Source organism: Camelina sativa, chromosome 14 (genome assembly GCF_030686135.1).
Source record: "Camelina sativa cultivar CO46 ecotype springtype chromosome 14, ASM3068613v1".
Classification (NCBI taxonomy): domain Eukaryota; kingdom Viridiplantae; phylum Streptophyta; class Magnoliopsida; order Brassicales; family Brassicaceae; genus Camelina; species Camelina sativa.
In genome coordinates, this window is record NC_141893.1 from 7447978 (window position 1) to 7473294 (window position 25317).

A 25317-nucleotide genomic window follows, 5' to 3' on the forward strand; every position below is an offset into this window, starting at 1 on the left:
AGAAAAAATTTATTAAAAATTCATCGACTAATCAGAACGTGTCACGTCAGCGGTTCTTTAGAATTCCAAAAGTTGAAGAAAAAGACTTTCCTAAGAATTGAACCTGTAGCCACTAGGTGGCTAAACCCAACTCAATACCAAATGTGATACAAGATTCTCGATGTATTTCCCATCATTAACGAAAGTATTACGTCGTTTATAGTTACGAAGAGGTCACCGGTTCGAATCTATAGATAGTCATTTTTTCAAAAATCAATACAATAAAAAATGAAAGTGTTCTCTCCGGAGGTTGACACCTCAACTTCAACATTGAAGCATGTGTTGACACGTCACTAAAAAACTCTACTTTATCAAATTATAACATTAATACAGCTCTGCTAAATTTACTCATACGTGGACTAAAGAAAATAGAAGCGAACGTCTGAGTGTTTTTTTCTGTTGTTTTTTCTATTCTTCGATTTGTTCTTCTTCTCCGTCATCGATTTGAGCTCACGACGGAAACTGCCTCCTTCACGTTGACTCGGACTTGGTCTTTGCTATCTTTTTCTCTAATTCTCATTGATGTCTCTGATTCCACTGTTATTGTAAATGGCGCTCCAAATTCATCTCTTGCCTATCGATGTACCTGTTCACATACACGCAAAAATTTGTTATTGAATTTTGGGTTTCTTTCTTGTGGTGCTTGAATTTTGCAATTTGTTTGTTGGATTCATCAAGATTTTGTAGTCTGTTATATTGGGGAATACTTCATGCGCTTGATATTTGTTTGTTTGTCAGATTCGAGATTATGTAGTGTGTTATATTGGGTATTTCATTGAATTAAATCTACGTTCTTCACCTCCGGTTCTTATTGATCTCATTGTTCAACACTACTTGGTTTATATTGTAAGCAATCAATCATTAGATAAGGCTCGGATTATTGAATTGAGTTGTGCTTTTTCAGATGAGCTGTTAGTGAGTCCTGCTTTTAGTGTTGGATTGACCAGGTTGGAAAACCAAATTTTGTAACGATCCTCTTCTCATCGACGATGGTGAAAAGGTAATTGTGTGTAAATTCATCAATTTTGCACTATTTATAGGATTTGAGGATAATGAACTCTATCTTGCCTTTGAATTGCAATTTTCGTAGAAAATTATGTCAATAAGAATGTGATCACAAGCGTAAAGTTTCGACTTTTCGAAAAGAAGTTTTCTCTCAGGCACTTTTTTCGAGAAACACGAAAGAAGAATGAGAGACTCTTTTAACCGGATCTCACCTACTAGAGTTTACTAAAAACGGAAATACATGCTGGTCCATAGCAACAACCGTCAACTCCGACGAAATTTGAACATGCTTCCGACGACCAGAATGTTTTCTGATACCATAACTGACGCTCCATCGCCACTCCTGTCTGAGATGCGAGCCCCTCAACTCTGGTAAACTCTCTCCTCCTTTCTCAAACATCACAATAGTACTGGAACCAGACTAACGCGATCAAGAGTTTCTGTTCTGAAACTGTGTTATTTCGGTTACCACTACATTATTGTGCTTGTCTAGGCTGCTTAGATTGAACACTCTCACCTTGTGTGAAGAACTCTCTTGAAACTTATAGAAACTCTCTGTCCTAAAGGACTGAAACCCTCTCACCTTAGTGTGAAGAACTTTCTCCACTCTCATACTCGACACAATTCGGCAAATGGATGCTCGAATACCCTACCACATGAAAGGTAAAGGCAAAGAAGATGACTTTGCTCCACCCCCACGAAAACGGATAAGAGCCCCGGAGATGGACAACTCAGATCTGATCCAAGAAAACTCATTAACACTCATAGGACGCCTCACAAACCCTTCAGCTCAGAGGCTCTGGTCCTTCATTCCATTCATCTCCAACAAATGGAACCTAAAAGGAAAAGCTATAGGGTCAGATCTGGGAAACGGCTGCTTCCAGTTTAGGTTCGACTATGAAGAAGACTTACAAAAAGTTCTCGATAATAGACCATACCATTTCGACCAATGGATGGTCATCCTCCAACGATGGGAACCAGTTATCTCTGCCTCCTTCCCATCAAAAATACCTTTCTGGATCGATGTACAAGGGCTCCCCAAGCACTACTGGAAACCGGAAATGATCACAAGTATAGCGGGAGAAGTGGGAGAGATCCTAGAGCTTGACATCACACCCTTTCAAGCAAAGGTCAAAGTTTTACTTGACGGACTTAAGCCAATACTGAAAGAGACGATAGTCGAATTCCCTGATGGAAGCGATATACTCGTATCTCTGGATTACAAAATGCTGAAAAATCACTGCAACCACTGCCTCCGGTTGACACACGAGAGGAAAAACTGTCCTGGCCTTCTGAACACTACTGAAAAACAAGATCAACACCCTATAAAAGGACCTGGTTCAGAAATTGGCACCGGAATACATGGTAGCCAGAGAGCTTCTCAAGGGAGAACCGAATCAGGAACTCACGAAGCCTCTCCTCCAGAGACCAAAGAGGAGAACCTTTCTACAGAGGATGGAATCACAGGGAGAGTACCCCAACAACTCTTCAATGGAGGGAAAAACCCACTGCAAACACTTCCAATGCTACAGATACCTCTGAAACCTCAAGAACACGACGCCCTCTGTTGGAGAGAAATGTTGAAACTTCCCCCAATGTTGCCCTGGAACATCAAACGAGGACTTTATCACTTCCCACACTAGAAGAAACTATGGGAGAATTAAGAGAGGTGACAGTCCAATACATATCTTGTGTGGATCCTACTGAAAGTGCTGCTCGAAGGAGAAGAGTGATCCAAGGAGAAGATAAGGACTTAATGGCTGAGACGGCTGCAAATATTATTGCAGCTGCGACTGAAAATGTAACAAACCATAGCCAAAGAGGGGATTTTTTAGCAGAGGACAACCTGGTAACCACGCAAGCCCCCCCCCCCCCCCTTGAGATACCAGAACAGACGACTCAGCCAGAGACAACTGGGAAGAAGCGGAAGGGCAGACCTACACAAAAAAAGATGGTTAGTAAAAGTCCACTGAGGATCTCAGGAGTGAAATCGCAGAAAAAGAACATGTATACTGCTTCAGGCTCACCCAGAAGAAGATCAAATGTGGAAAGAGGATCTACAGTAAGAGGTGAATCTCCTAGAGCAAGTCAACAAGCAGGTCCTTCGGGTAGTAGAGAAACCCAAGGCAATTCAGAAGCAATAGTGACAAGACAAGGAGACTCAAAAATCAAGCTCATACCTGCAGCAAAGAAAAGATTGGTGGATTTTCAGAATCCACCAAAACCTCTTCCTTAAGAATTGTGAGCTGGAACTGCTGTGGGCTGGAGAATCCCATAACAGTTTGCAGGATTCGAGATATCTGTAAAAAGATATCTCCTGACTTTTTATTCCTCATGGAGACAAAAAATAACACTGACCTTGTTCTCCAAAAACTGCAAGGGTTGACTTACCCTTCGAAACTGATTGTGCCACCAAGCTCACCAGGTGCGGGTGGCCTTGCACTGTTTTGGAAGGATTCGATTGAAGTGGAAGTTCTGTCTTCCTGCAAGAATTACATAGACATAAAAGTCAAAGCTAAAGGCAGAACCTTCTATGTAACATTCCTGTATGGTGAACCCATCAGGGCAAACAGAATCCAACTGTGGAATCAGTTACGCACCTTTGGCGAAGGGAGAAGTGACCCATGGATCCTTGCTGGTGACTTTAATGACATTATCAACAACGCAGAGAAGAGAGGAGGACCACCTAGAGCTGAGGGTTCATTTGTGGACCTAAGAACCTTTATCTCAGTATGTGATTTGTATGACCTAAACTATTCTGGGAACTTCTTATCGTGGAGAGGAAGGAGACATACCCATTTGGTCAAATGCAGACTTGATAGAGCTATGGCTAATAGCGCATGGGCAGAGGCGTATCCCTCAGGCAGAAGTGAATACCTCCGCTTTGAAGGGTTGGATCACAGACCAATAGTAGTATCTTTCAACCCTGAAAAGAAAAAAACAAAAAGGCTTGTTCAGATTTGACCGCCGCCTCCGAGAAAATGCAGAAGTCAAAACGTTGGTCGAGATTGCCTGGAACCTAGATCCTGAAGACTCGGTTGATGAAAGAATCAGTAAGTGCAGAAGAGTCATCATCCAATGGAACAAGGAACAACAAATCAACAGTCAAAAGAAAATTGAAAAGCTCAGAACTAACCTTGAAGAGGCTATGAGTAGTGACTGTCTGAACTCAGAACAAATCTCGAAGATAAATCACGAACTTATGCTAGCCTACCAGGCAGAGGAGGAGTTCTGGAGACAAAGAAGTCGACAACTTTGGCTTGCTCTGGGAGACAAAAACACTGGTTATTTCCATGCGGCAACAAAAGGAAGAAAAGCAATCAATAATATAGTTGTACTGGAAGAAGAGGAAGGGAATCCTACTTATGAAGAAGAAGGGATAGTGAAACTTATCTCTGAGTACTATAATAACCTCTTCCAGTCCGAAATGGGAAACAGAAGCCAAGTGGTCAATGATGCTATAACTCCATCCATCACCCCAGAGATGAACGCAAAGTTAATCCTTGAACCTTCATCAAAAGAAATCAAAGCTGCTTGCTATGCGATTCATGCAGATAAAGCCCCAGGGCCGGATGGCTTCTCGGCGAGTTTCTTCCAATCGAACTGGCACACTATGGGAGATGTGATAGTGCAAGAGATCTCAAACTTCTTCTCCACTGGAATGCTACCTGAAAAGATCAACCACACACATGTCAGACTGATTCCAAAGATAACAAGCCCAAAGAAAGTAATGGACTATAGACCGATTGCTTTGTGCTCAGTTTATTACAAAATCATTGCAAAGATCCTCTCGAAGCGTCTCCAACCTTTCCTCCAGCAGGTGATATCTGAAAACCAATCAGCTTTCGTCCCACAAAGAGCTATCAGTGATAATGTTCTTATAACCCACGAAACCCTACATTATCTGAAAACTTTAGAGGCAAAGGAACGTTGCTACATGGCTGTTAAGACAGACATGAGCAAGGCATATGATAGACTCGAATGGGATTTTATAGAACAAGTCATGGTTAAGATGGGTCTTCACCAAAAATGTATAAGATGGATCATGCAGTGTATCACCACAGTATCTTCCTCTTACCTCATCAATGGGAATGCCAAAGGACTAGTCAAACCTGAGCGTGGAATTCGACAAGGCGACCCTCTGTCCCCATACATCTTCATTCTCTGTAGCGAAGTCTTGTCCGGTCTATGCTCCAAGGCTCAAAGTGAGGGCACCCTAGAAGGTATCAAAGTGGAAAAGAACTGCCCCCGCGTCAACCACCTCCTATTTGCGGATGATACCATGTTCTTTTGCCGGTCAGATAAGCGGAGCTGTAAGACCCTCCTATCCATCCTGCAATGCTATGAAAAGGCATCAGGTCAGAAAATCAACTTCCAAAAGTCTGCAATCACCTTCTCAAAAAAGACAGCAGAATCTGTAAAGATCAGGGTGAAACAAGATCTTAAAATAAATCACGAAGGAGGTCAAGGTAAATACCTTGGATTACCTGAACTTTTTGGCCGCAAGAAGAGAGATGTGTTCACCTCTATCGTTGATAGAATTAAACAAAGAGTTCTGAGCTGGTCGACCAAGTTCCTCTCCACGGCAGACAAACTCACCCTCCTCAAATCCGTACTGACAGCTATGCCCTCATATGCTATGACATGCTTCAAGCTACCTACCTCCCTGTGCAAAAGAATCCAAGCTGCACTAACTAGATTCTGGTGGGATGGACCTGCAAACAAAAGAAAGATGTCATGGATCTCTTGGAAGAAGATGACAAAATCAGTGAGTGAAGGGGGTTTAGTATTCAGAGATATACAAAAGTTTAATGATGCCTTACTAGCAAAAGTTGGTTGGCGACTGCTCTCCAAGCCGGCTTGTCTGCTCGCGAAAGTTCTCCTGAATAAATACTGCCAAAACTCGCACTTCCTGGATAGCACTGTCCCAAACAACGCATCTCATGGGTGGAGAAGCATCTGTGTAGGAAGAGATCTCCTTAAAACACATATGGGAAAGCTAATTGGTGATGGACAGTCTACCCTCCTCTGGAAGGACCCCTGGCTATCACTAGAAAATCCAGAAACCCCCATGGGACCAGTTAGTGAGCAAGCTCAAATGCAAAAAGTAGCAGACCTACTAATAGAAGGATCACAAGAATGGGACCTGGAGAAGATCGCTGAAACCATTCCAGGCTATGAACACAGAATTACAAGCCTGAGACCAAGCAAACTGGGAGGCAAAGACAAATGGGCGTGGCTACCTTCGAGTTCTGGGATCTACACGGTGAAGTCTGGCTATTATATGGCTCTACACGAGGAACCCAAGGATAGTCCAGAGCTACAGACTACAACTGCCTACGATTGGAAAGCAAAACTATGGAGAATCAAATGCAACCCAAAAATTAAAATCCTCCTATGGAAAGCCCTTCATGATGCTTTACCTGTGGGAGAGAACCTGAAACATCGACAGATCAATACGGAAGCAAAATGTATTCACTGTGGGGAGGAGGAAACGACTCTACACCTCTTTTTCAAATGTCAAGTTGCAAGAGAAATCTGGAACTCTAGTCCCTGCGAGGGTTTGATAAACGTTGATCGACTTTCTACCTTCCAGCAGGGATTTGATGCAGCTAAGAGCCTAAAATGCTTACCTCCGGTGGGGCTTGAAGAAGGAAATCTAACTCCATGGATATTCTGGGCTATTTGGCATAGTCGAAATAAAAGAATATTTGAAGATAAGCAGCTACAGCCCATGGAGATCATTACGCAAGCTACCATTAGAGCAAAAGAGTGGACGCACAATCAGATCAAATCGAATCAGCCAACGAAGGTACAAGAACAGCCAGATCTGAGCACGGAAGATGCGAACACTATAAGATACAACACGGATGCGGCATGGAATACAAGCAAACAAGCAGGACTAGGCTGGATCTCCAAGAACCATCGCGGAATCACTGTGGACCAAGGATCCACACCGGTGTCGAATGTACAATCTCCGCTTGTAGCCGAAGGACTGGCGATGCTGCAAGCTGTATCCTCGGCCTCAACCCTGGGACTCACCCATTTAACCTTTGCTTCTGACTCGATGAACCTGGTCAAAGCCATTAATTCGGAGAACCAACCAAAGGAACTCCACGGGATTCTCTGCGATATCCTGAAGATCTCCCAAATGTTCTCTCATGTTTCGTTTCGTTTCACCCCTCGTTTAAACAATGTCGAAGCCGATTGCTTGGCAAAAAACGCTTTAGCTTCCTATGTAATGGGCCTAGCCCACTAATTAGCTAATGAATCAATTGGTTGCACAAAAAAAAAAAGAATGTGATCACAAGCTTATCTGAGAATGTTTCTGCTATTTTCTGGGAGCAATTTGTCTGTTTCTATGTAGTTCTGATACTGATTCTCTGTGCTTGTTTGGGATTTTTTTTTTCCGGTATATGAAAGAGCATCTGGTTAGAGGAAGGGAGTGGGAAGAGGTGTATCATGTTATCTACGATGAATGGCTTCTCAATCGCATGGGAGATATTCCTCACTTTTGGGAATGGATTTCAATTCCTGAATCTAGGTATTTTTTTATATTATATGTGCAATAGCTCGTTGGGATAGTGTTTATGGAAAATTGTTGCCCTGTGTTATGAAGGTTTGAAAAGGTAACATAGCTTCTCTATGTATGTTGGTTCGAGATTCGTGGCAGAACGAATAGTAAAAAGTTGATGCTTGGATTAACATATATAGCTTCAAGAACTTGATCATAAGTTTGTCAAGTGACTGATAAGCCTCTAGGTAATATAAATCATTCACTTTGTTTGCATCTTTTACTGAATTAGTGAATCATGTGGTTGTTGTTGTTTTTATTTTTTTGAAACTGAATTTCAGGAGCGTTGGACAAGAAGGCAGTAGGAAAGGAAGGAGAGACTAGAGATGTCATGGGACATGTGAGGTTGAATAGAGAACAAGGTTATTATACCAGAGGATGACTATAATAAGAGTCTGCATTCTCATGCATGAAATTTTATTAATATCAGATTTGTGTGTCAGAGGAAGATTGAAAAAGATGTTCACCGCGGAGTATAGGTATGGCTGGAAGAATTTTCAGTCAAAGCTGAAAAGAGAAGACGCAGGGAAAGAATGGTATGTATAATAATCATTACTTATCATATAGGAAAGCTAGAAAACTTTTTATTTTCTCGATGTCCTTAACTGTTTGTTTTATCTTTCTGGTGGAATGAGCTTTATGGTTTGTCTTAAGCACTTCAGTTCAATGCGCAGACAGAGGTATAAAAGGGTAAGAGGAGGAGAGAAGAGAGAACGTTGGAGAAAACTGGACATGCGAAAGAAATGGTAAATTCTGTCTCATGCTATAATAACCAGATCCCTAACTTTTTCACAAAATCGTTTGGTACAAAGAGATGTATAGGGAGTATATGACTGAGTTTCATATTCACCCTATCATCTCTCTAATTTGGTTCATACTGTATATCTACTGACTTAACATTGTTTTATTGTATGCAAGCATTATTAGATAGAGAACGTGCTCGAGCTGAGTTCCATGACTGGGAGAATAAAGAGGAAGAAGTATAACTGCGTGTCTTTGTTTTTGCAATTAGTTCCTCTTTTAGATTTTTTTGGTGTATGATGCTTGATATATCTCCTTGATCTACAGTTCCATTTCGATCAAAGCAAGGTGAGGTCAAAGATCAGATTACGTGAAGGTCGACTGAAGCCAATCGACGTCCTCTGCAAGCACTTGGATGGTTCTGATTATTTAGATATCGAGCTTAGTAGACCCAACATAGTTTTCAAGGTATTTATTTAGATTATGTTGATTTGTAAAAGCATATTGTGTTAAGTTATATTACCTGGAGGCTTATCAGTCACTTACAAAATTATGATCAAGTTCTACAAGCAACATTTTAAAGAAGAATAAATCAATCATCACCTTACCTTGATCAATCCATATAACTTTAAAGAAACAAAAACTTATTTTTCAGGTAATAACATTTAAAATATATTAAAAAACCAAAATTTATGAAATCAAAAACTCAAGTATCATGATGCAAATAATAATAACCAAAAAAAAGAATTAGCATTGTAATTATCAAAAGATTTTAAACAACATATTAAATTATGAATTCTAGAAAAACAGGTTCAGCACAATATTGCAGTTTTGCATTGCCGCTTTTGAAGCCGGTCTGCGATAATAGTTTTCAATGTGTAATGACACAAACTTTTAAATTGTTTTGGTTTTCTCCACTAAATTTTCTACTATCTGCACTTGTTGTAAAAACAGTTTAATTAATTGAAAACAATTTTACATTCATACAAAAAAAAAAAAAAAAAAATCATGAAATATATAACAAAAACTAACTCCGCTGCGTAGCGCGATTCCAACCTAGTTTTAATATTAATAAAATTATTACGTCGTTTATTTTAATTACTTTTATCGTTGAGAACTTTGCTAAGACCATTAAGAGTCACCGTTACAGTTGCTCTAAAAACTCTTATTTGAAACCCGATTCTTAGCTTATTTTGGAATTTTGATTAATTTTTGTTAGCTTTTAAACTAAAAACCTCTACTAAAATCCACCATTGGAGGTTGTCTGACAACATGAGGTAGAAGGAATTGGAGAGCCACCATCACCTCTCAGCATTTCTTTAAAAAAAAATATTATTTTAATCATAATTAATAGTAACAACAGATGTTTATATTTGTTGAGAATTGTTGCTTCCACAAGCAACAGAAGAAATAATTCTCTTCTTTATCTCTTCTCTTTCATTATTATATTAATTTATATTAGCAACCTTGTTAATTAGTCCTTACCGGTGGACATGTCCTTAGCATTCTCCAATTTAGTTCTGTACGGAGGTCATCACTGAAGTTTTCAATGTGTCTGTCCCTAAAATCAAGCTCAAAAGCAAACTTTGTACCCTAAAAAGAAATCGTGTTGAAAATTAACTCTACTGTACTAATTAACAACGAATGTGGTTGACAACTTTTTCAACTATATTAAAGAGTACGTCTTGAAAAGTACTTCTATTAACGACGAATGTTGTTTATGTAGTAGAGTAACAATTTTAATTAGATGAATCAATACAATCAAAACTTAAACGTATTAACAATACTAATTATGAAAAAAAACAAGATGGACGGTGGAAGACAGAGGACATGACCGTCTTAGAGTGGACGGATACATAAGCCGGAATTCGCAAAGACGTCTTGTGGTGTAGCATTCCAACTTAAGATCTACCAAAATCTCATAGTTTTGTTTCTCTTTTCTTTTATATATTCAATTAACTGATATTGACATGTACAAATATAATCTACTTGGCTTCGTTGGCAAAAAAAAAAGAAAGTTGACTTCTTTAAATTCTTGCTGTGACTGATGATACCAAAATCAACATAGATGTTTTAGCTGGACGGTGCAAATACTCTCAGTATTTTATTTTATTTTATTTTAAATCAAGTGTTATGGTATTATCAGTTTAGTTGCAAAACAGTTCGGTATTAACATAATGCAGAGCTTATGAATAATACTGGTTATAGTTTAAGCATATAAGTAAGCAGCGACGGATCTAGAACAAATTTTTATTAGGTACAGAAATGGAGAAATACTAATATATTAAATTATATATTATAAGAAAATTAAATTAGTTTTAAAATAAATGAAGATACAATTATATACATTTTCTAGGAATATTTATTTAAATTGTGGATTAAATATTGATCATAAAACCCAAGAGAATTGCAGCAAAAGTTAAATAATAAGTATTATGCAAAGCTTATGCAAAAAGTATAGTTATTTTGCATTAAAAATATAATTCTATTGGAAAGAAAGTAAAACTCATGAAAACTATTTAAATATAAAAGAATAGTACGTCATTATAAGTTTTTGATCCAATGAAAGAGAATTATTGAACGATGCAAAATTGTGTATTTTTGGTATTGAAAAAAATACATCCATGCTTCAATATATTAACTCTAATAAGGTCTCACGAAAAAGAAAAAAAAAACTCTAATAAGGTCTTAAGTTTTTAAAGCCGCAATTTTCATGGACGGTGCAAGTTAAAAAGGAAGCAGTGGGTGCAATTATATATACTTCATAACATAAAAGAAGTACGCTATTAATTTTCTGCCCATCAAAATAGACCTGAACCGTCCATAGACATGCTTTCTCATCGTTCCCATTAATCATTATGATTTAATTTATGCATGTTACACTTCTTCATTTCTCCTAAATTAACATTTTCATTTGTTGGTATTTATTAAAAAGTAAGTAAACAGAATTTTATAATAAAATGATACTCGATCCACAAAATAAATAGTACTTTTATAGCTAAAAGAAAGCGCAAGTGACACAATCCAAAATCAAAGCTAATCTATACTATAAATCAATGCCCCGCGGTTGTTTTGACAAAAATGTTGACACGCCGATAAGTTTACTACTCCATGTCGAAAGTTGGACCAACTCAATAATTTGTTAAACCGAGTTTCACGAATCAAAAGTCTTAAGTACTATTTTAATTATACATGCATTTTAAATTGTGTTGAATATTTCTGTTTGACTTTGTTTATTGTACTTGATTTTATTTTTTTGGAGTAATAGTATAGTTTAGCGTGCTAGCTGTTCAAGAAGCTGGAAATCGATTAAAACACTAAATTTTGACGTATAGCAACATAAACATAATATTTAACGACATGAAATGATGATTCGGGATCAATCACATAGGCACGAATAAATAATTAGTTAAATAAATATAGATATGAAATTATTCTATGTTGGTTGTGTTGTGTGTGTTCATGGACCACGTACGATTACTTTCGATCGTAACACACCATATAATTAATATATGATCAGATAGGATATTTTGAATTATACATGGAATGCTTTTTGGTCACACACCATCTTGTACATATGCAAATTAGTCGGTTGCAGATGAGAGTGTCTTAGGCTTTTTCCATCGAGCGAATCTGAGACCACCGAGTTCTATTGATTCACATATCATCTTTTTCTTTTTTCATAATCTTGTATGATTGGAGACCAAATAAATTTTTATTTCAAAGATAACATTATATTTGAATTCATATCGATTTAGTCTCTAACCTGTTAAACAAATCACATTTGATTTTACACTTATAATTTTACCCTAAATTACTACATGGGCAATTCCATTGCAAAAAAAAAACAAATAGATTTAACATTGAATTGATTTTAATTTGAACCATAATCTCTTCAAACCGCATAACAAAAACAGGTTAGTTTTTCATTTTTACGAAAAATGGTCAGAATGATATTGGTTAAGTTTAATTAACGCTAGGCAGTAATTCAGCTAAATAATAATTTTGTTTTGTATGCCGCATAGTACTTATTTTAAGCAGAAAGTACATATTTATGTCCCATCTATTTGCGGCTAAGTTTTCTTTTATGATTGTGTGTAAAACTATTCATAACTTACCAAAAAAAATATATATATATATTCATAACTTACCAAACCCCATTTGCTTATGATTTTTTTTTTTTTTCTCAAAACAACTACCAACCGATCTTCAAAGGTCTTGGTGTCGAATTATTTATTTACTTCTCGTGGCTTTTCTTAGTTTATAGTAATTAAAAATAATATATATATATTTATAGAGATAAAAGACGATGGTCAACATTCTCCGGTGAATCCACTAAAGTGCAATCCGTTAATTTGGGGAAATTGGAGGTTACAATAGTCATGAATGGAGTTTCTCCTTTGCTTCCTCGCCGGTAAACTACACGCGTCCGGTTAGACTCGGAACTCTCTTTTGTCTTTGACTATATATATATTACCCCACCTTTTTCACACACATTGCTTTTGTTCTATTTTTTTGGCCTTAGTGAAATACAACATATATGTCTTCTCAGGTTGGTAAAACATAGCCAGCCAACTATGATGTTCATAACGCAACTCGCAAAACTTTATACTACAAAGATAAAATATAACACTGGTTGACGAAGTAAATTCCCTATTTACCCAAACAAAGAGAGAAGTAAAAAAGTAAAACAAACCCCTCATGTGTTCTCACGTTATATTGATTAGTACTAATTAAGAAACATTATTTATCAGTAATAAAAAATCACATATAGTTGCTTTGACAAATTGGTAATTTTAATTTATACAAATTAAAGATTAATACTTACTATGCATTAGTAAAACTCCTTGAGAACAATACTCTGGTTTTCAAATATCATTACTAAAATCATACCCTTTCATTCAAAACCTTAATTTCTTTATAAAAAAAAATAATAAAAACTTTATTTTGTTCCAATCATATCTGTAAATTTTAATTAACATGTTTAGGAATCTTGGATTGGACAAGAAATTCTACTACTATACGCCACGTAAATACAACGTATGGCTCTTTTCACGTTAATTTTTTTGTATTATTCCTATAACATACGTTTTTTCTAAAAATTAAAAGAAAGACATGTATCATGAAAGGTATCATAATCAGAATAAGAGTAATCAGTTTGAAAACTAGCTCTAGTTGACTAAAATTGGAACGAAAAATTATCTTACTTCAAACATGTGTTGAGTATTCACATTTTATAAAAAGAAAAATATAAGGTGATGGTATTGGATTCTAATTTATTAAGATTTTAACAAAATTCTTAAAAATGAATAATTGAAAGATAGTTAGAGATTGCTAGAGAATTTTGTTGATTAGTTTTCTAAATTTTTGTAAAGTTTTCTAAACAATCTATGTATTTTTATGATACTTTTCATGACTTTATTTTGTAAAGAAAATGTCTAAAATCATAAACCAATAACATAATAATTAAACTCATTAACAATTCTAGATTTTTTTTTTAATTGACTAACACAAAACCTTTAATGACTTTAGAAAAGTATGATTTCAATAACCCAGGTTTATTAAGATTTAAAACGACTTTAAATAACGTTTTACAAATCACAAATTAATAACAACAGATTCTATATACCATTTAAATTTTTTAAAACTCTATTCAAACCAATAACTCCCGATAGGACATTACTTTTGCCGTAGAGACAATCCTCTTAGTCCAATCAACAAAAACGTGTGGACGGCAAGACTTCTTTCTCTATATATATCTCTCTCACTTGCCGGATTATTAGTAACCAGAAAACGTACATTAACAACTCCTTCCTTCTCCCTCTCTCACTAATAGTATACCTCAAGATTCATTCAGTTGAATACTTACTAATCACTCAATTAATCTACGTCATCGTGATGGCCTTAGCTAAAGAGTTAATGGGTTATCCTCTTATCACAGAAAGGTCATCATCATTTGTTTCGCCGGCGTCGCATTTCAAGAAGAGGACACAGACAACACATTTCTCCATCAACCCTTTTGATCGGAGACCAAGAAAGACAAAATCCGGTGTGGTTGCGGCCATCAGCGAAGATTTGATCAAAACGCTGCGTACTTCTACAACCACCGGAGACAGAAAGAGCGAGGAGGAGGAGAAAGCGGCTGTGAAGTTCAAGGTGAGAGCTGTGGTTACTGTGAGGAACAAGAACAAGGAGGATTTGAAAGACACTATTGCTAAGCATTTTGATGCTTTTGCCGATAAAATAGGTAGAAACATCGTCTTGGAGCTTATTAGCACCCAACTTGATCCAAGTAAGTTGTTTTCTTAAAAAAAAAAAAAAAAAACAGAACAATCATATATATTTTTATTTAAATCCAAATGAGATTTCTAGACTCGTGTTTCTAAAATGGTTTTTTATATAATTTTTTATTTAAACCTAAATGAGATTTCTAGACTCGTGTTTCTAAAATGGGTTTGTAATACTAAGAAAAAAAATTAAACCTATTGATATAAACAGAAACGAAGTTGCCAAAGAAGAGCAATGCGGCGATTTTAAAGGATTGGTCAAAGAAATCGAAATCGAAGGCAGAGAGAGTTCACTACACGGCAGAGTTCACGGTGGACGCAGCGTTTGGGATGCCGGGAGCCATCACCGTTATGAATAAACATCAGAAAGAGTTTTTCTTGGAGAGCATAGCCATCGAAGGCTTCGCACTTGGTCCTGTTCACTTTCCATGCAATTCTTGGGTTCAGTCCCAAAATGATCACCCAGAGAAACGAATCTTCTTCACTAATCAGGTAACTGATTAATTTAAGTAATTAATCATGGTTCCTAACCAAATCTTTAAAACACGTCATTCTCGATCCCCCCACGAATTGATTACAAATCTTAATCAGTTTCAAAATCTTCTTTAATATTTATGTCATGAGGGGTCCATATTATAATAATACCCATCTCCCAACTATATAGTAGTACTAGTATATTCTTTTGTGGTTGGAAATGATATAATAATAATAATAATAACTAACGTTATGTAACTTGAAATATAATTCTCAGCCGTATTTGCCGAATGAGACACCAGGCGGACTAAGAGTACTGAGGGAGAAAGAGTTGAAGTATCTAAGAGGAGATGGGAGTGCAGTGAGAAAACTATCAGACAGAATTTACGACTTTGATGTTTACAACGACCTTGGAAATCCTGACAAGTCGTCTGAACTCTCTCGCCCCAAACTCGGCGGCAGAGAGATTCCTTACCCTAGACGATGTCGTACCGGTCGTCAATCAACCGTTACTGGTATATTTCATAGTGAAATTTTAACAAAAACATCACTTATGTAGTAATATAAAATGAACACAACCTTAATGAATGATCTGTAACGTTGCTGACAGATAAAGAAGTGGAGAGCCGAGTAGAGAAGCCATTACCGTTGTACGTGCCACGAGACGAGCAGTTCGAAGAGTCAAAGCAGGAAACTTTCGCTGCAGGGAGGCAAAAAGCGGTCTTACACCACCTAATTCCGTCGCTCAAAGCTAGTATTGTAGCTGAGGACTTTGCTGACTTCGGCGAAATCGATAGTCTCTATAAAGAAGGCTTGTTACTCAAGTTAGGGTTTCAAGATGACATCTTTAAGAAGTTCCCTTTGCCTAAGGTCGTCGTTGATACCCTCCAAGAATCTTCTAAAGGACTCCTCAAATACGACACTCCCAAAATACTATCAAGTAAGCACAGTCTAAATTGATCTCTTAGCATCAATTTTTAAACTAATAAATTGAACTCATGCCATTTAAATATATGCTAACGCAAGCATGAGACATCCCCTAACAATATTTCCAAGAGTTTTACTTTATTTTATTGGTCATTGTTTGGCCATTTGTGTATCGTTAATTGGGACCCATTATGAAATTTTCATCCCACCAAGAAAAAGAATTAGATAAAAGGGAGCTAGCCCTCTAGTTCCAAAAAGCAGACAAACGCACTATAGTAAAGTACAAATACAACAAACATATGTTCCACGTGCTTTTCTTAATTCGTTTTGCGGATATAACAAAAGCGCGTTTGCTTTATACTACTCACAATGTTATTACTAATAAACTGATTTCTGAAAAATAAATAATGCAGAGGATAAAAACGCATGGCTACGAGATGACGAGTTCGCACGTCAAGCAATAGCTGGAATCAATCCAGTGAACATTGAGAGAGTCACGACTTTTCCACCGGTCAGCGATCTTGACCCCAAGGTCTACGGTCCACAACACTCCGCTCTTACTGACGACCACATCATCGGCCACCTTGACGGATTCTCCGTACAAAAAGTACGTTTGTCTAAACAAATCCCCATATATACGACAATGGATTAACTAAACTAATCAAAAAAATAATTAACTTTGTCTTTTGTAATATTTCAGGCGTTAGAAGAGAATAGACTGTATATGTTGGATTACCATGACATATTCTTACCATTCTTAGACCGGATCAATGCGCTAGACGGACGCAAAGCTTATGCTACAAGAACCATTTTCTTCTTGACCCGTCGAGGCACACTTAAGCCGGTAGCCATTGAGCTAAGCCTCCCATTTCACGGCCCCAAACATCGGTCCAAGCGTGTGGTTACACCTCCAGTCGATGCAACCTCCAACTGGGTGTGGCAACTCGCTAAAGCCCACGTTAGTTCTAACGACGCTGGTGTCCATCAGCTTGTCAATCACTGGTTAGTACTCAATACATATGTTATCATTCAATTTTATCTATAACAAATAGTATATACGTATCTCTACTGATGACATGTTTTTGTTATATTTGTTTGTGAAGGTTACGGACCCATGCGTGCTTAGAGCCATTTATAATAGCTGCACATAGACAATTGAGCGCTATGCATCCCATATTCAAGCTATTGGATCCGCACATGAGATACACGTTGGAAATTAATGCATTGGCTAGACAATCGTTGATCAGTGCAGATGGTGTGATCGAAGGAGGCTTTACTGCTGGCGCTTACGGCATGGAAATGAGCGCCGCCGCATACAAAAGCAGCTGGCGGTTCGACAAGGAAGGCCTCCCCGCCGATCTCATTCGCAGGTACTTTAGTTTAGCTAAACTATGTCACTAATAAAACACACACACACTGCGTTGCCTTTTAAATTATTACATAGAATCTAATTTTTAATTTATTTATTTTTTATTTTCCAGAGGAATGGCAATACCAGACGAAACACAACCACATGGTCTAAAACTCCTAATCGAAGACTATCCATACGCCAACGACGGCCTTTTACTCTGGTCCGCTATCCAAACCTGGGTCCGAACCTACGTGGAACGATACTACCCAAACCCGAACCTAATAAAAATAGACACGGAGCTACAATTATGGTACTCCGAATCGATCAACGTCGGCCACGCCGACCTCCGCGACGCGGAGTGGTGGCCGGAGTTATCAACCGTCGACGACCTCGTCTCGATCCTCACCACCATAATCTGGCTCGCCTCAGCTCAACACGCCGCTCTCAACTTCGGACAATACCCGTACGGAGGATACGTCCCAAACCGGCCACCGTTGATGCGGCGGTTGATCCCAGACGAGTCGGATCCGGAGTACGCGAGCTTTATATCCGATCCGGAGAGGTATTACTTCTCGTCGGTGCCGAGTTTGGCGCAGACGTCGAAGTTCATGGCCGTGGTTGATACGTTGTCGACGCATTCGCCGGATGAAGAGTATATAGGGGAGAGACAACAGCCGTCGATATGGACCGGAGATGCGGAGATCGTTGACGCGTTTTATGGGTTTGCGGCGGAGATAGGAAGGATAGAGAAAGAGATAGAGAAAAGGAACTCTGATCCTGACCGTAGAAATAGGTGTGGGGCTGGTGTTTTGCCTTATGAGTTGTTGGTTCCCAGTTCTGAGCCTGGTGTTACCTGTAGAGGTGTTCCTAATAGTGTATCCATATGATACGATTCCGTGTAACCAAATTTTAATTTGGCAAGTAATTAAATGTATAAATTGTTATAAATAATTGATCTTCTAGTAAAACCAGGCTCAAAAAAAAAAAATGAACAAGATCTCGAAATAGAAATATTTCAGTGGGTTGAGACAAAAGAAGAAAAAAAATCAATGTTATTATGAAATTTGAAGTACAATAATGTCTTTTCCCCCATAACGTTCGAATACATTTTTTTGCTAACGTTCGAATACATTTTTTTGCTAACGTTCGAATACATGTGACGTGTTATTGTAAACAGAGAATATATTAATTGCAAAATGAATCCGAAGTTGGGCCTGAAATGTGGCATGGCTCCTTATATTTATGAGTCATAAATATGACCTAACTTGGGTCTCAAACTATCATCTTTTCACAACAATGAGATATATAAAGTTGCAACTTCGTTATTTTATTTCTAGGAACTCAAACTAGAGACACTCAGTGTCAGTCATAATGTCAAATGTTTCTTCTTTGGCTTTAAATTTAAATTGGACCGGAAGACATAATATCATTGGCAGTATACGTACGTATATAGGAGGAACTTTGAGTTGGCAAGAGAGATCCAACGGGTTATACACTGTTGTCTTCCTATAGTTGAACCTGAACAAACGATGGAGATTCACAATCGAGCTGGGCTTATTTAATTATGACGTAAAGAAGAAGACAAAATTAAGAGACAGTATAATTTATATCGATCGACCAGTGGCGCTCTCATGCGAGAGGACATACTTGTTAAACAGCTGTAATAACTATAGCTCAATTTAGTCCTTTTTTTTTTTTTTCTATTCTCGTTTACTTTCTTTACAGTTTCTAATTTGCATTGAAAAATGAACATAGAGGGTAGCAGCTAAGATGGGATTGTAAGTCTAGATGTCGAAACGCTTCCATGCAATTTGCCACGTTTAGATGAACAACACCGGTTAACGTGGGTAACCGTAATAAACCGAATTGGTTTAAACTCTGTTTTCAAATTTAAAAGCACACTCTCTCGCCACCTTTGTCGTCTCTGCAAAAAAAAAAAAGGATCGGATCTCATCAGAATCTGAAAATGGCGTCGATGAAAGACGTTCATCTCTTCCGTCGTTACCTGTCAATCTTTCTCAGTCTCTTTCAAAGCCTGTTTTCATGTTTCTTCGATTTCCCCATACTCATCAAAATCGCCGACTCGTTCTTATCTCTGTATTTCTTGGTTTTCTGCGATCTCCGACCTGTAACCGTCGATCTAGACGACGGAGAAACCACTGTACATTTCTGGATCTCCGGCCACCGTAGAATCTCCCGTCCCAATCTCGTCATGCTCCACGGATACGGTGGAAACTCCAAATGGCAGTTCGTTCACCAAGTCTCCGATCTCTCGAGATCTTTCAATCTCTTCATTCCCGATTTGCTCTTCTTCGGGAAATCTTACTCGAGGAATCCAGATCGGAGCGTCGAGATTCAGGCGAGGAGCGTCGCCGGAGGATTGAAGAAACTGGGTTGTTGTTGTGTCGAAGGAGTAGGGGGAGGAAGGGTCTCGGTGTATTCGATAAGCTACGGTGGATTCGTGGCGTATGGAATGGCGGAGATGTGGCCGGAGATGGTTGAGAAACTGGTGATCGTGAGCAGTGGAGTGGGGTTCACGCAGAAGCAGAAGACGGCGGAGATGAAAAAACACGGCGGAGATTGTTCCAAGATTCTTGTTCCGAAAACTCCGATGGATCTGCGGTTGTTGATTAAGATCTCTATGAACACCGGTTTAACGTTCGTTCACTGGGTTCCTGATTTCATCCTTTCCCAATTCATCTCTGTAAGATTTTATTTCTGTTTATTTGCAAATTTGGTCCTTTAAATTGTTTGTTCGTTGATTATGAGCCTAAAGGTATGAAATTGGTGAATATTATCCTATTTCTCTTCTTGTAGGTGATGTATGAGAAAAATCGGCAGGAGCTTCTTGAGCTAGCTAAGAATTTGTTGGAGAGAGAAGAGGAACCAGAATTGACTGTAATCTCACAGGTGATTTTTAGTAAATTATTTCGCTTTATTATTATTCAAAATTGATATTTTGTGATTCTTAATCACTAGTAATGATAACTTTTAAAGCATCAAGATAAAATATTAACAAGTTGTTGATGAGTCGCTTATACTTTGGTAGAAAATATTAATTTTGTGACTGGATTGTTTTGGAGACCAGACATACTATTTTTGTTTCTTTGCTTCAACTTTTCTATTATTTATAAGCCAGTGGAGGACACTATGGATTAAGAGATGCTTTACTAGAAATCGAATCTACGAATATAAAAAATGATGTGATTAATATGATATTCATAATGCAGAAAACGTTAATCGTTTGGGGGGACAAGGATAAAGTATTTCCCTTGGAGCATGCTTATCGGCTGCAAAGGTAAACTTATACTATATACACTCATTACATTATCGATCTTCTCTAATGCGTCCCATAAATTAATAAAGTGTTAATAACTACGTACATAGTTTATTTCCATCGTAGTCGACAACATCGATCGTTGAAACGCATGTAAATAAAAATGATCGTGAATCAATATGTCGAAATTAATCATATATATTTTGCAGGCATTTAGAGAGTTCAAGATTAGAGATAATAAAGGAAACTGGACACGCTGTTAACATTGAAGCACCAACTACTCTCAATAATTTAATCACTTCGTTTGTCTTATCTTAAATGTTTGATTTCTGTTTTTGTATATACTTCTACTTCTATTAGATATCTATATGCATTTGATTTGAGTAAATAGTATATATAGTGGACATTATTTCACACATTGCAGCAAAGCCAAAAAAAACATGGAACTCGCTGCTGACTTGCTGATTCAGCAAAAAGACTAAACTTTCAAGCTTAAAATGAAGTGGACAACTAAAAAAAATATAAAGAAAAAAAAAACTCACTGAAAAGAAGAAGAAATAGTTAGAAAGTCGCAACTATGAAAAAAAACAAATCACCTGTATTATTTGATTGCCTATAAGACTCATGAATTAATATATATAATACATACAGTTTGACTCCTTGTGCCTTCACTCTCTCCATAGATGTGTTAACTCCTGAAACCTAAAAAAAAGTAAAAGGTGAGGACTATAACCATATAAATATTCGAGCTTCTCTTCTTTATGGAAAATATGGTAATTTTTTGTTGTGTTATAAGTTTACCAAGAAGATGAACATAGCAGTGAGAGCTGGCTCAGACTTTTATATTCAAGTACTTCAGTAACGTGTCATATGTTGCAACATGTGAGGACCGGACGTTTGCGAAACCAATTGCTCTGAACTTGGTGATGGTCTTAAGAGATGATTTCCACCATTTGGGTTCACCATCACTTGTCTCATAGTTTCCTTAGAGTTGCTTGCATTCGTCTCTGGTTTTGAGGATTCTAGTAAAGCACGCACCTGTTGACCCAACAACACATTGAAGAAACTTGAGAGAGATGTCCATAAATTTGACTGTACACAAAGAGATGCGATAGTTACTATTTAACTAACCATTGCAAGTCGCTTCTTGTGGAGATCAGTTGGTACCTGCAAGTTGTCAACCTCAGATCAATATCTAGCAGACTCATGTTTTTCTTTCGTAAATTCTCATTTGGACATTCAGATAGCGATGCACATTCACGTGTACTAAGTTCTCGGATAGTTTTAAAAAGTAAATCACTTACGGTTTTCGTTTGGTTTTTATCCTCACTTGAGAATCCAGGAATTGTCAAGTGCAAGTTTTTCTCTGCATATCCAGCAAACAGCAAAATGAGAAACAATAGCGACTACTTATAATCTACAATTAACAGAGCTCATCAGTCATCACCGAAATTAAAATTTTTAAGTACAGACCTAGGTGGAGTAATATATCCTTGGGCTCCAATACGGATGATTTACGATGCTTAGCCAAGCTACATGCAAAAGACGTCACCTGCAATCAAGTATTGGTAAGATAGAGATAGTTTTCCACAAATATGTAAAGCGAAAAATGAAAACTAATACTAAATAACTGATATTAGCTCCTAACCGAATCAATGAAGTCATCTGCTACCTCCAAAAGGAGGTCTTCAACATCAGGATCCAATTTAGCGTGTACATCTACCTGAACATCATAAATACAACAGGATGAGACATATTTTTAAATGAACAGAAGAAGATAGAAACATGCTAAAGAGTTCAATAGAGACAATCACCTGCGAAACCAAATCCTGTATCTTTCTTTTACCAAGGAGTTGGTTTGTTGCTTCTGTTCCCTGGCTTGAGCTACCACCTGGTGTTGTTGTACCCGATTGTGTGGCATCCGGTTGTGACCCCGTTAAACTGACAGATTTTTGTCCTGCATGATTCGACATCCTTGGAGATGGCTGTTGTTGATTAATCTGCATTAGCTGTTGTTGTTGCTGCATCTGCTGTTGTGGTTGCTGCTGTAGTTGCTGCATCTGTTGTATCTGTTGCTGTTGCTGGGATTGGTTCATCTGCGCCTGGCCTATCTGTGACTGTTGCTGCTGCTGATGTATAATCTGTGATAACTGCTGCTGATTCAAGGACATACCAGATTGGTGTAACTGAGAAGAGGGTAACTGTTGCTGCTGCTGCTGTAAGAGTAGAGCCTGCCTTTGATTCGGTTGGAGTCGGAATGAATTGGAGCTAGTTATTCCAGACATTTGCTTCAGCCACTGCTGCTGCGTCAAGGAGTTTTGCATCATACCAGCTTGTCCATTCTGGGCCAGACCCGTTAGCTGAGGATTCATGAATGCAAGAGAAGATGATCTTTGGAGGCTCTGGACCTAGACAGGGGATTACAAAAAGTTTCCAAGTGAAGTGGAAACGTCAGATGGTAACTCTTTTTTCTACTTGAAAAGAACAAAACACATGCGTATAAAAGGATCAGGAATTTTGTGCATTTTGCACAACATAAATGTATTCGTACCTCTATAGATACAAATGTCAGTTTTACAAGACATGGTAATTTTGTTAAATTTAAGAACCATTCCAGCCTCATTCAGGTATTTTAGTCGCCAATTACAGAAACCGCTAAAAAAACCTCTGCAAGCCAATATTATGTGATTAAACTACCAACATCTCACGGATTAGTTTAACTAAGACTGGGCAGCAGTAAGCCAAAACCTAAGTATAAGGGTCCAACACGAGAAATCATTTGTATCTACTAAACAAGTTCACAATTTAAGAGAAAAGCCAAAACCTAAGTATAAGGGTCCAAGACGAGAAATCATTTGTATCTACTAAACAAGTTCACAATTTAAGAGAAAGAAGTGTAAGTAAAGTAAACCAGAAAGGTCATACGACTTTTTTTTCTGAATTCATACCTGAGGTGAAGTAAGAGTGTTTTGCTGTGACAATTGCTGTCTCATCTGCCCCGGGTTGATTCGCTGCTGAGCATAGAGAGCAGGGTTGCCTCTCATTTGCGAGCTCAAATTAAGTGATCCCATCATTCCCATAGCTTGCATCCCTTGTAACTGTTGTCCAGAACTCCCCGGATGAAACTGCGAACCTTGGACCAGGCCAGATTTCTGCCTCGGCTACAACGGAAAGCTCACTTGTCTCAGACAGAATAAAAAAAAAAAAAAAAGTGATTTTGTTCACACAATAGGAGAAACCATAGAATTGCAGTCACCTCCATCACACACTAGTTGTTAACTCCAATTCATAAAAAAGCTACAACTTTACACTCTAATCCAATTGCATTCTATAGGACCAAGAGAACGAGAAACACAAAAAAAAAGAAAGAAAGAAATATCTATATCTATATCTATATGATGTAATGAACTGAATCAAAAACAGAGTAATAAAGTAAGGAATGTAGTACCGAAGCAGCAGCCAATAACTGAGGTTGAATGTTCATCTGAGCAGCACCAGCTGCACCGTTAAGCATAGGCAAGTGACCGCTTTGGCCAACCAAAGATGCTCTGGACAAATTAGGGTTACCACCCACCTGCTGCTGATTCTGCTGGCTCTGTTGAACTGAACCAGAGCCACCAAAGTTCATGGTACCGTAAAACCCAGCTTGCTGCCTCAAAACGTTGCCGTATTGACCACCTTGCTGCTGCTGTTGTTGTTGCTGAATTTGGCTCATGCGAGACATAGAAGGGGATCGCTGAAGAGATTGAGCAATTTGGTAATTCGACATTGGGATTTGCTGTGGACTCATATGTTGTTGTTGTTGCTGAAGAATCTGCTGCTGTTGTTGCGATAATTGAGGAATCGGAGATGAAGAGATTTGCTGCATCATCTGTTGTTGTTGTTGAGGTAATTGCTGATTTTGATTTTGATTTTGGTTTTGGTGTTGGTGAAGCTGTTGAGTTTGATTGAGTTGCTGAGTTTGCTGATCTAAAGATGAAGAAGACGAAGGAGGAGGAGGATGAGAGAGAGGAGAAGGAGACGGGATCTGAGCTCCAACAACGGGTTGTGGGTTCGAAGTAGGGTTGGGAGAGGAGATGTTGTTGTTGGGTTGCGAATTGTTTTGAAGGACAACACCGTCGGTCGTAGTTGCAGTCATCGCCGGAGACGCAGCCGAATTAACAGAATTGGAAATCGCCGGAGGAGGAGCTGTCATGTGTTGTTGTTGTTGCTGTTGCGATGATGATGAAGGTGGAAGAGGAGGTGGTGCTGCAGGAGAAGGTTCCATAGGATTAGGAGATTGTAGTGATTTCGGTGACAGAGACGACGATGATGGAATTGATTCCGCCATTACAAGAAGAAACTAAACTAAAGTCCTTTTTTTTTTCTTTTTTTTTTTCCTTTTTTTCTCTTTCGATTTTTTCTCTCACGAAATCGTAAAAGAAATTTCCCCAGAAAATAAATACTTGAGAAAGAGAAATAGAATAATCTGAGCCGTACACGTCAGTAGATTTTATAGGAAAAATAATAGATACTGTATGTGTACCTCTTGTGTGTTTCATTATTCACAGACTCTCACACACAACTAACTCTTTAACACTTTTGAGTACTTCCCATTGATCAAACCTCAATTACAATTAACATTTTTTTATGTTTTGTTTTT

At 38.0% G+C, this 25317-nt stretch overlaps 4 protein-coding genes across 7 annotated transcripts; 3 read left to right on the forward strand and 1 right to left on the reverse strand.

Moving 5' to 3' along the window:
- Window positions 1–3870: 3870 nt before the first annotated feature.
- On the forward strand, window positions 3871–8839 carry LOC147927922 (uncharacterized). The gene is made up of 9 exons (XM_087485941.1): window positions 3871–3935; window positions 4003–7282; window positions 7468–7588; window positions 7900–7980; window positions 8049–8154; window positions 8254–8308; window positions 8395–8434; window positions 8537–8598; window positions 8687–8839. The coding sequence occupies exons 1-9, from the start codon at window positions 3871–3873 to the stop codon at window positions 8837–8839; spliced, it is 3963 nt and encodes a 1320-aa protein (XP_087342067.1).
- Window positions 8840–13989: 5150 nt separating this feature from the next.
- LOC104740437 (lipoxygenase 3, chloroplastic) lies at window positions 13990–18386 on the forward strand. The gene is made up of 8 exons (XM_010461029.3): window positions 13990–14651; window positions 14858–15138; window positions 15398–15635; window positions 15731–16060; window positions 16461–16654; window positions 16748–17049; window positions 17151–17417; window positions 17529–18386. Exons 1-8 carry the CDS (start codon window positions 14258–14260, stop codon window positions 18283–18285), a joined length of 2763 nt encoding a protein of 920 aa, XP_010459331.1. The 5' UTR covers window positions 13990–14257; the 3' UTR covers window positions 18286–18386.
- Window positions 18387–18825: 439 nt separating this feature from the next.
- LOC104740439 (uncharacterized) lies at window positions 18826–21063 on the forward strand. Its single transcript, XM_010461034.3, has 4 exons — window positions 18826–20102; window positions 20216–20308; window positions 20629–20696; window positions 20885–21063. Exons 1-4 carry the CDS (start codon window positions 19365–19367, stop codon window positions 20991–20993), a joined length of 1008 nt encoding a protein of 335 aa, XP_010459336.1. The 5' UTR covers window positions 18826–19364; the 3' UTR covers window positions 20994–21063.
- Window positions 21049–25159, reverse strand: LOC104740438 (transcription initiation factor TFIID subunit 12b). 4 transcript variants are annotated; one of them, XM_019236240.2, is made up of 9 exons: window positions 24124–25159; window positions 23624–23836; window positions 22490–23083; window positions 22324–22398; window positions 22149–22227; window positions 21980–22041; window positions 21807–21842; window positions 21477–21713; window positions 21049–21377 (listed from the first exon to the last, which is right to left on the reverse strand). In XM_019236240.2, the coding sequence occupies exons 1-8, from the start codon at window positions 25003–25005 to the stop codon at window positions 21531–21533; spliced, it is 2124 nt and encodes a 707-aa protein (XP_019091785.1). In that variant the 5' UTR covers window positions 25006–25159; the 3' UTR covers window positions 21049–21377; window positions 21477–21530. The 4 variants fall into 4 exon arrangements, with proteins under 4 accessions (XP_019091785.1, XP_019091788.1, XP_019091786.1 ...); XM_019236243.2 differs by having other exon boundaries at window positions 23624–23827; window positions 24124–25140; XM_019236241.2 differs by having other exon boundaries at window positions 21049–21370; window positions 24124–25122.
- Between the last annotated feature and the right edge of the window lie 158 nt (window positions 25160–25317).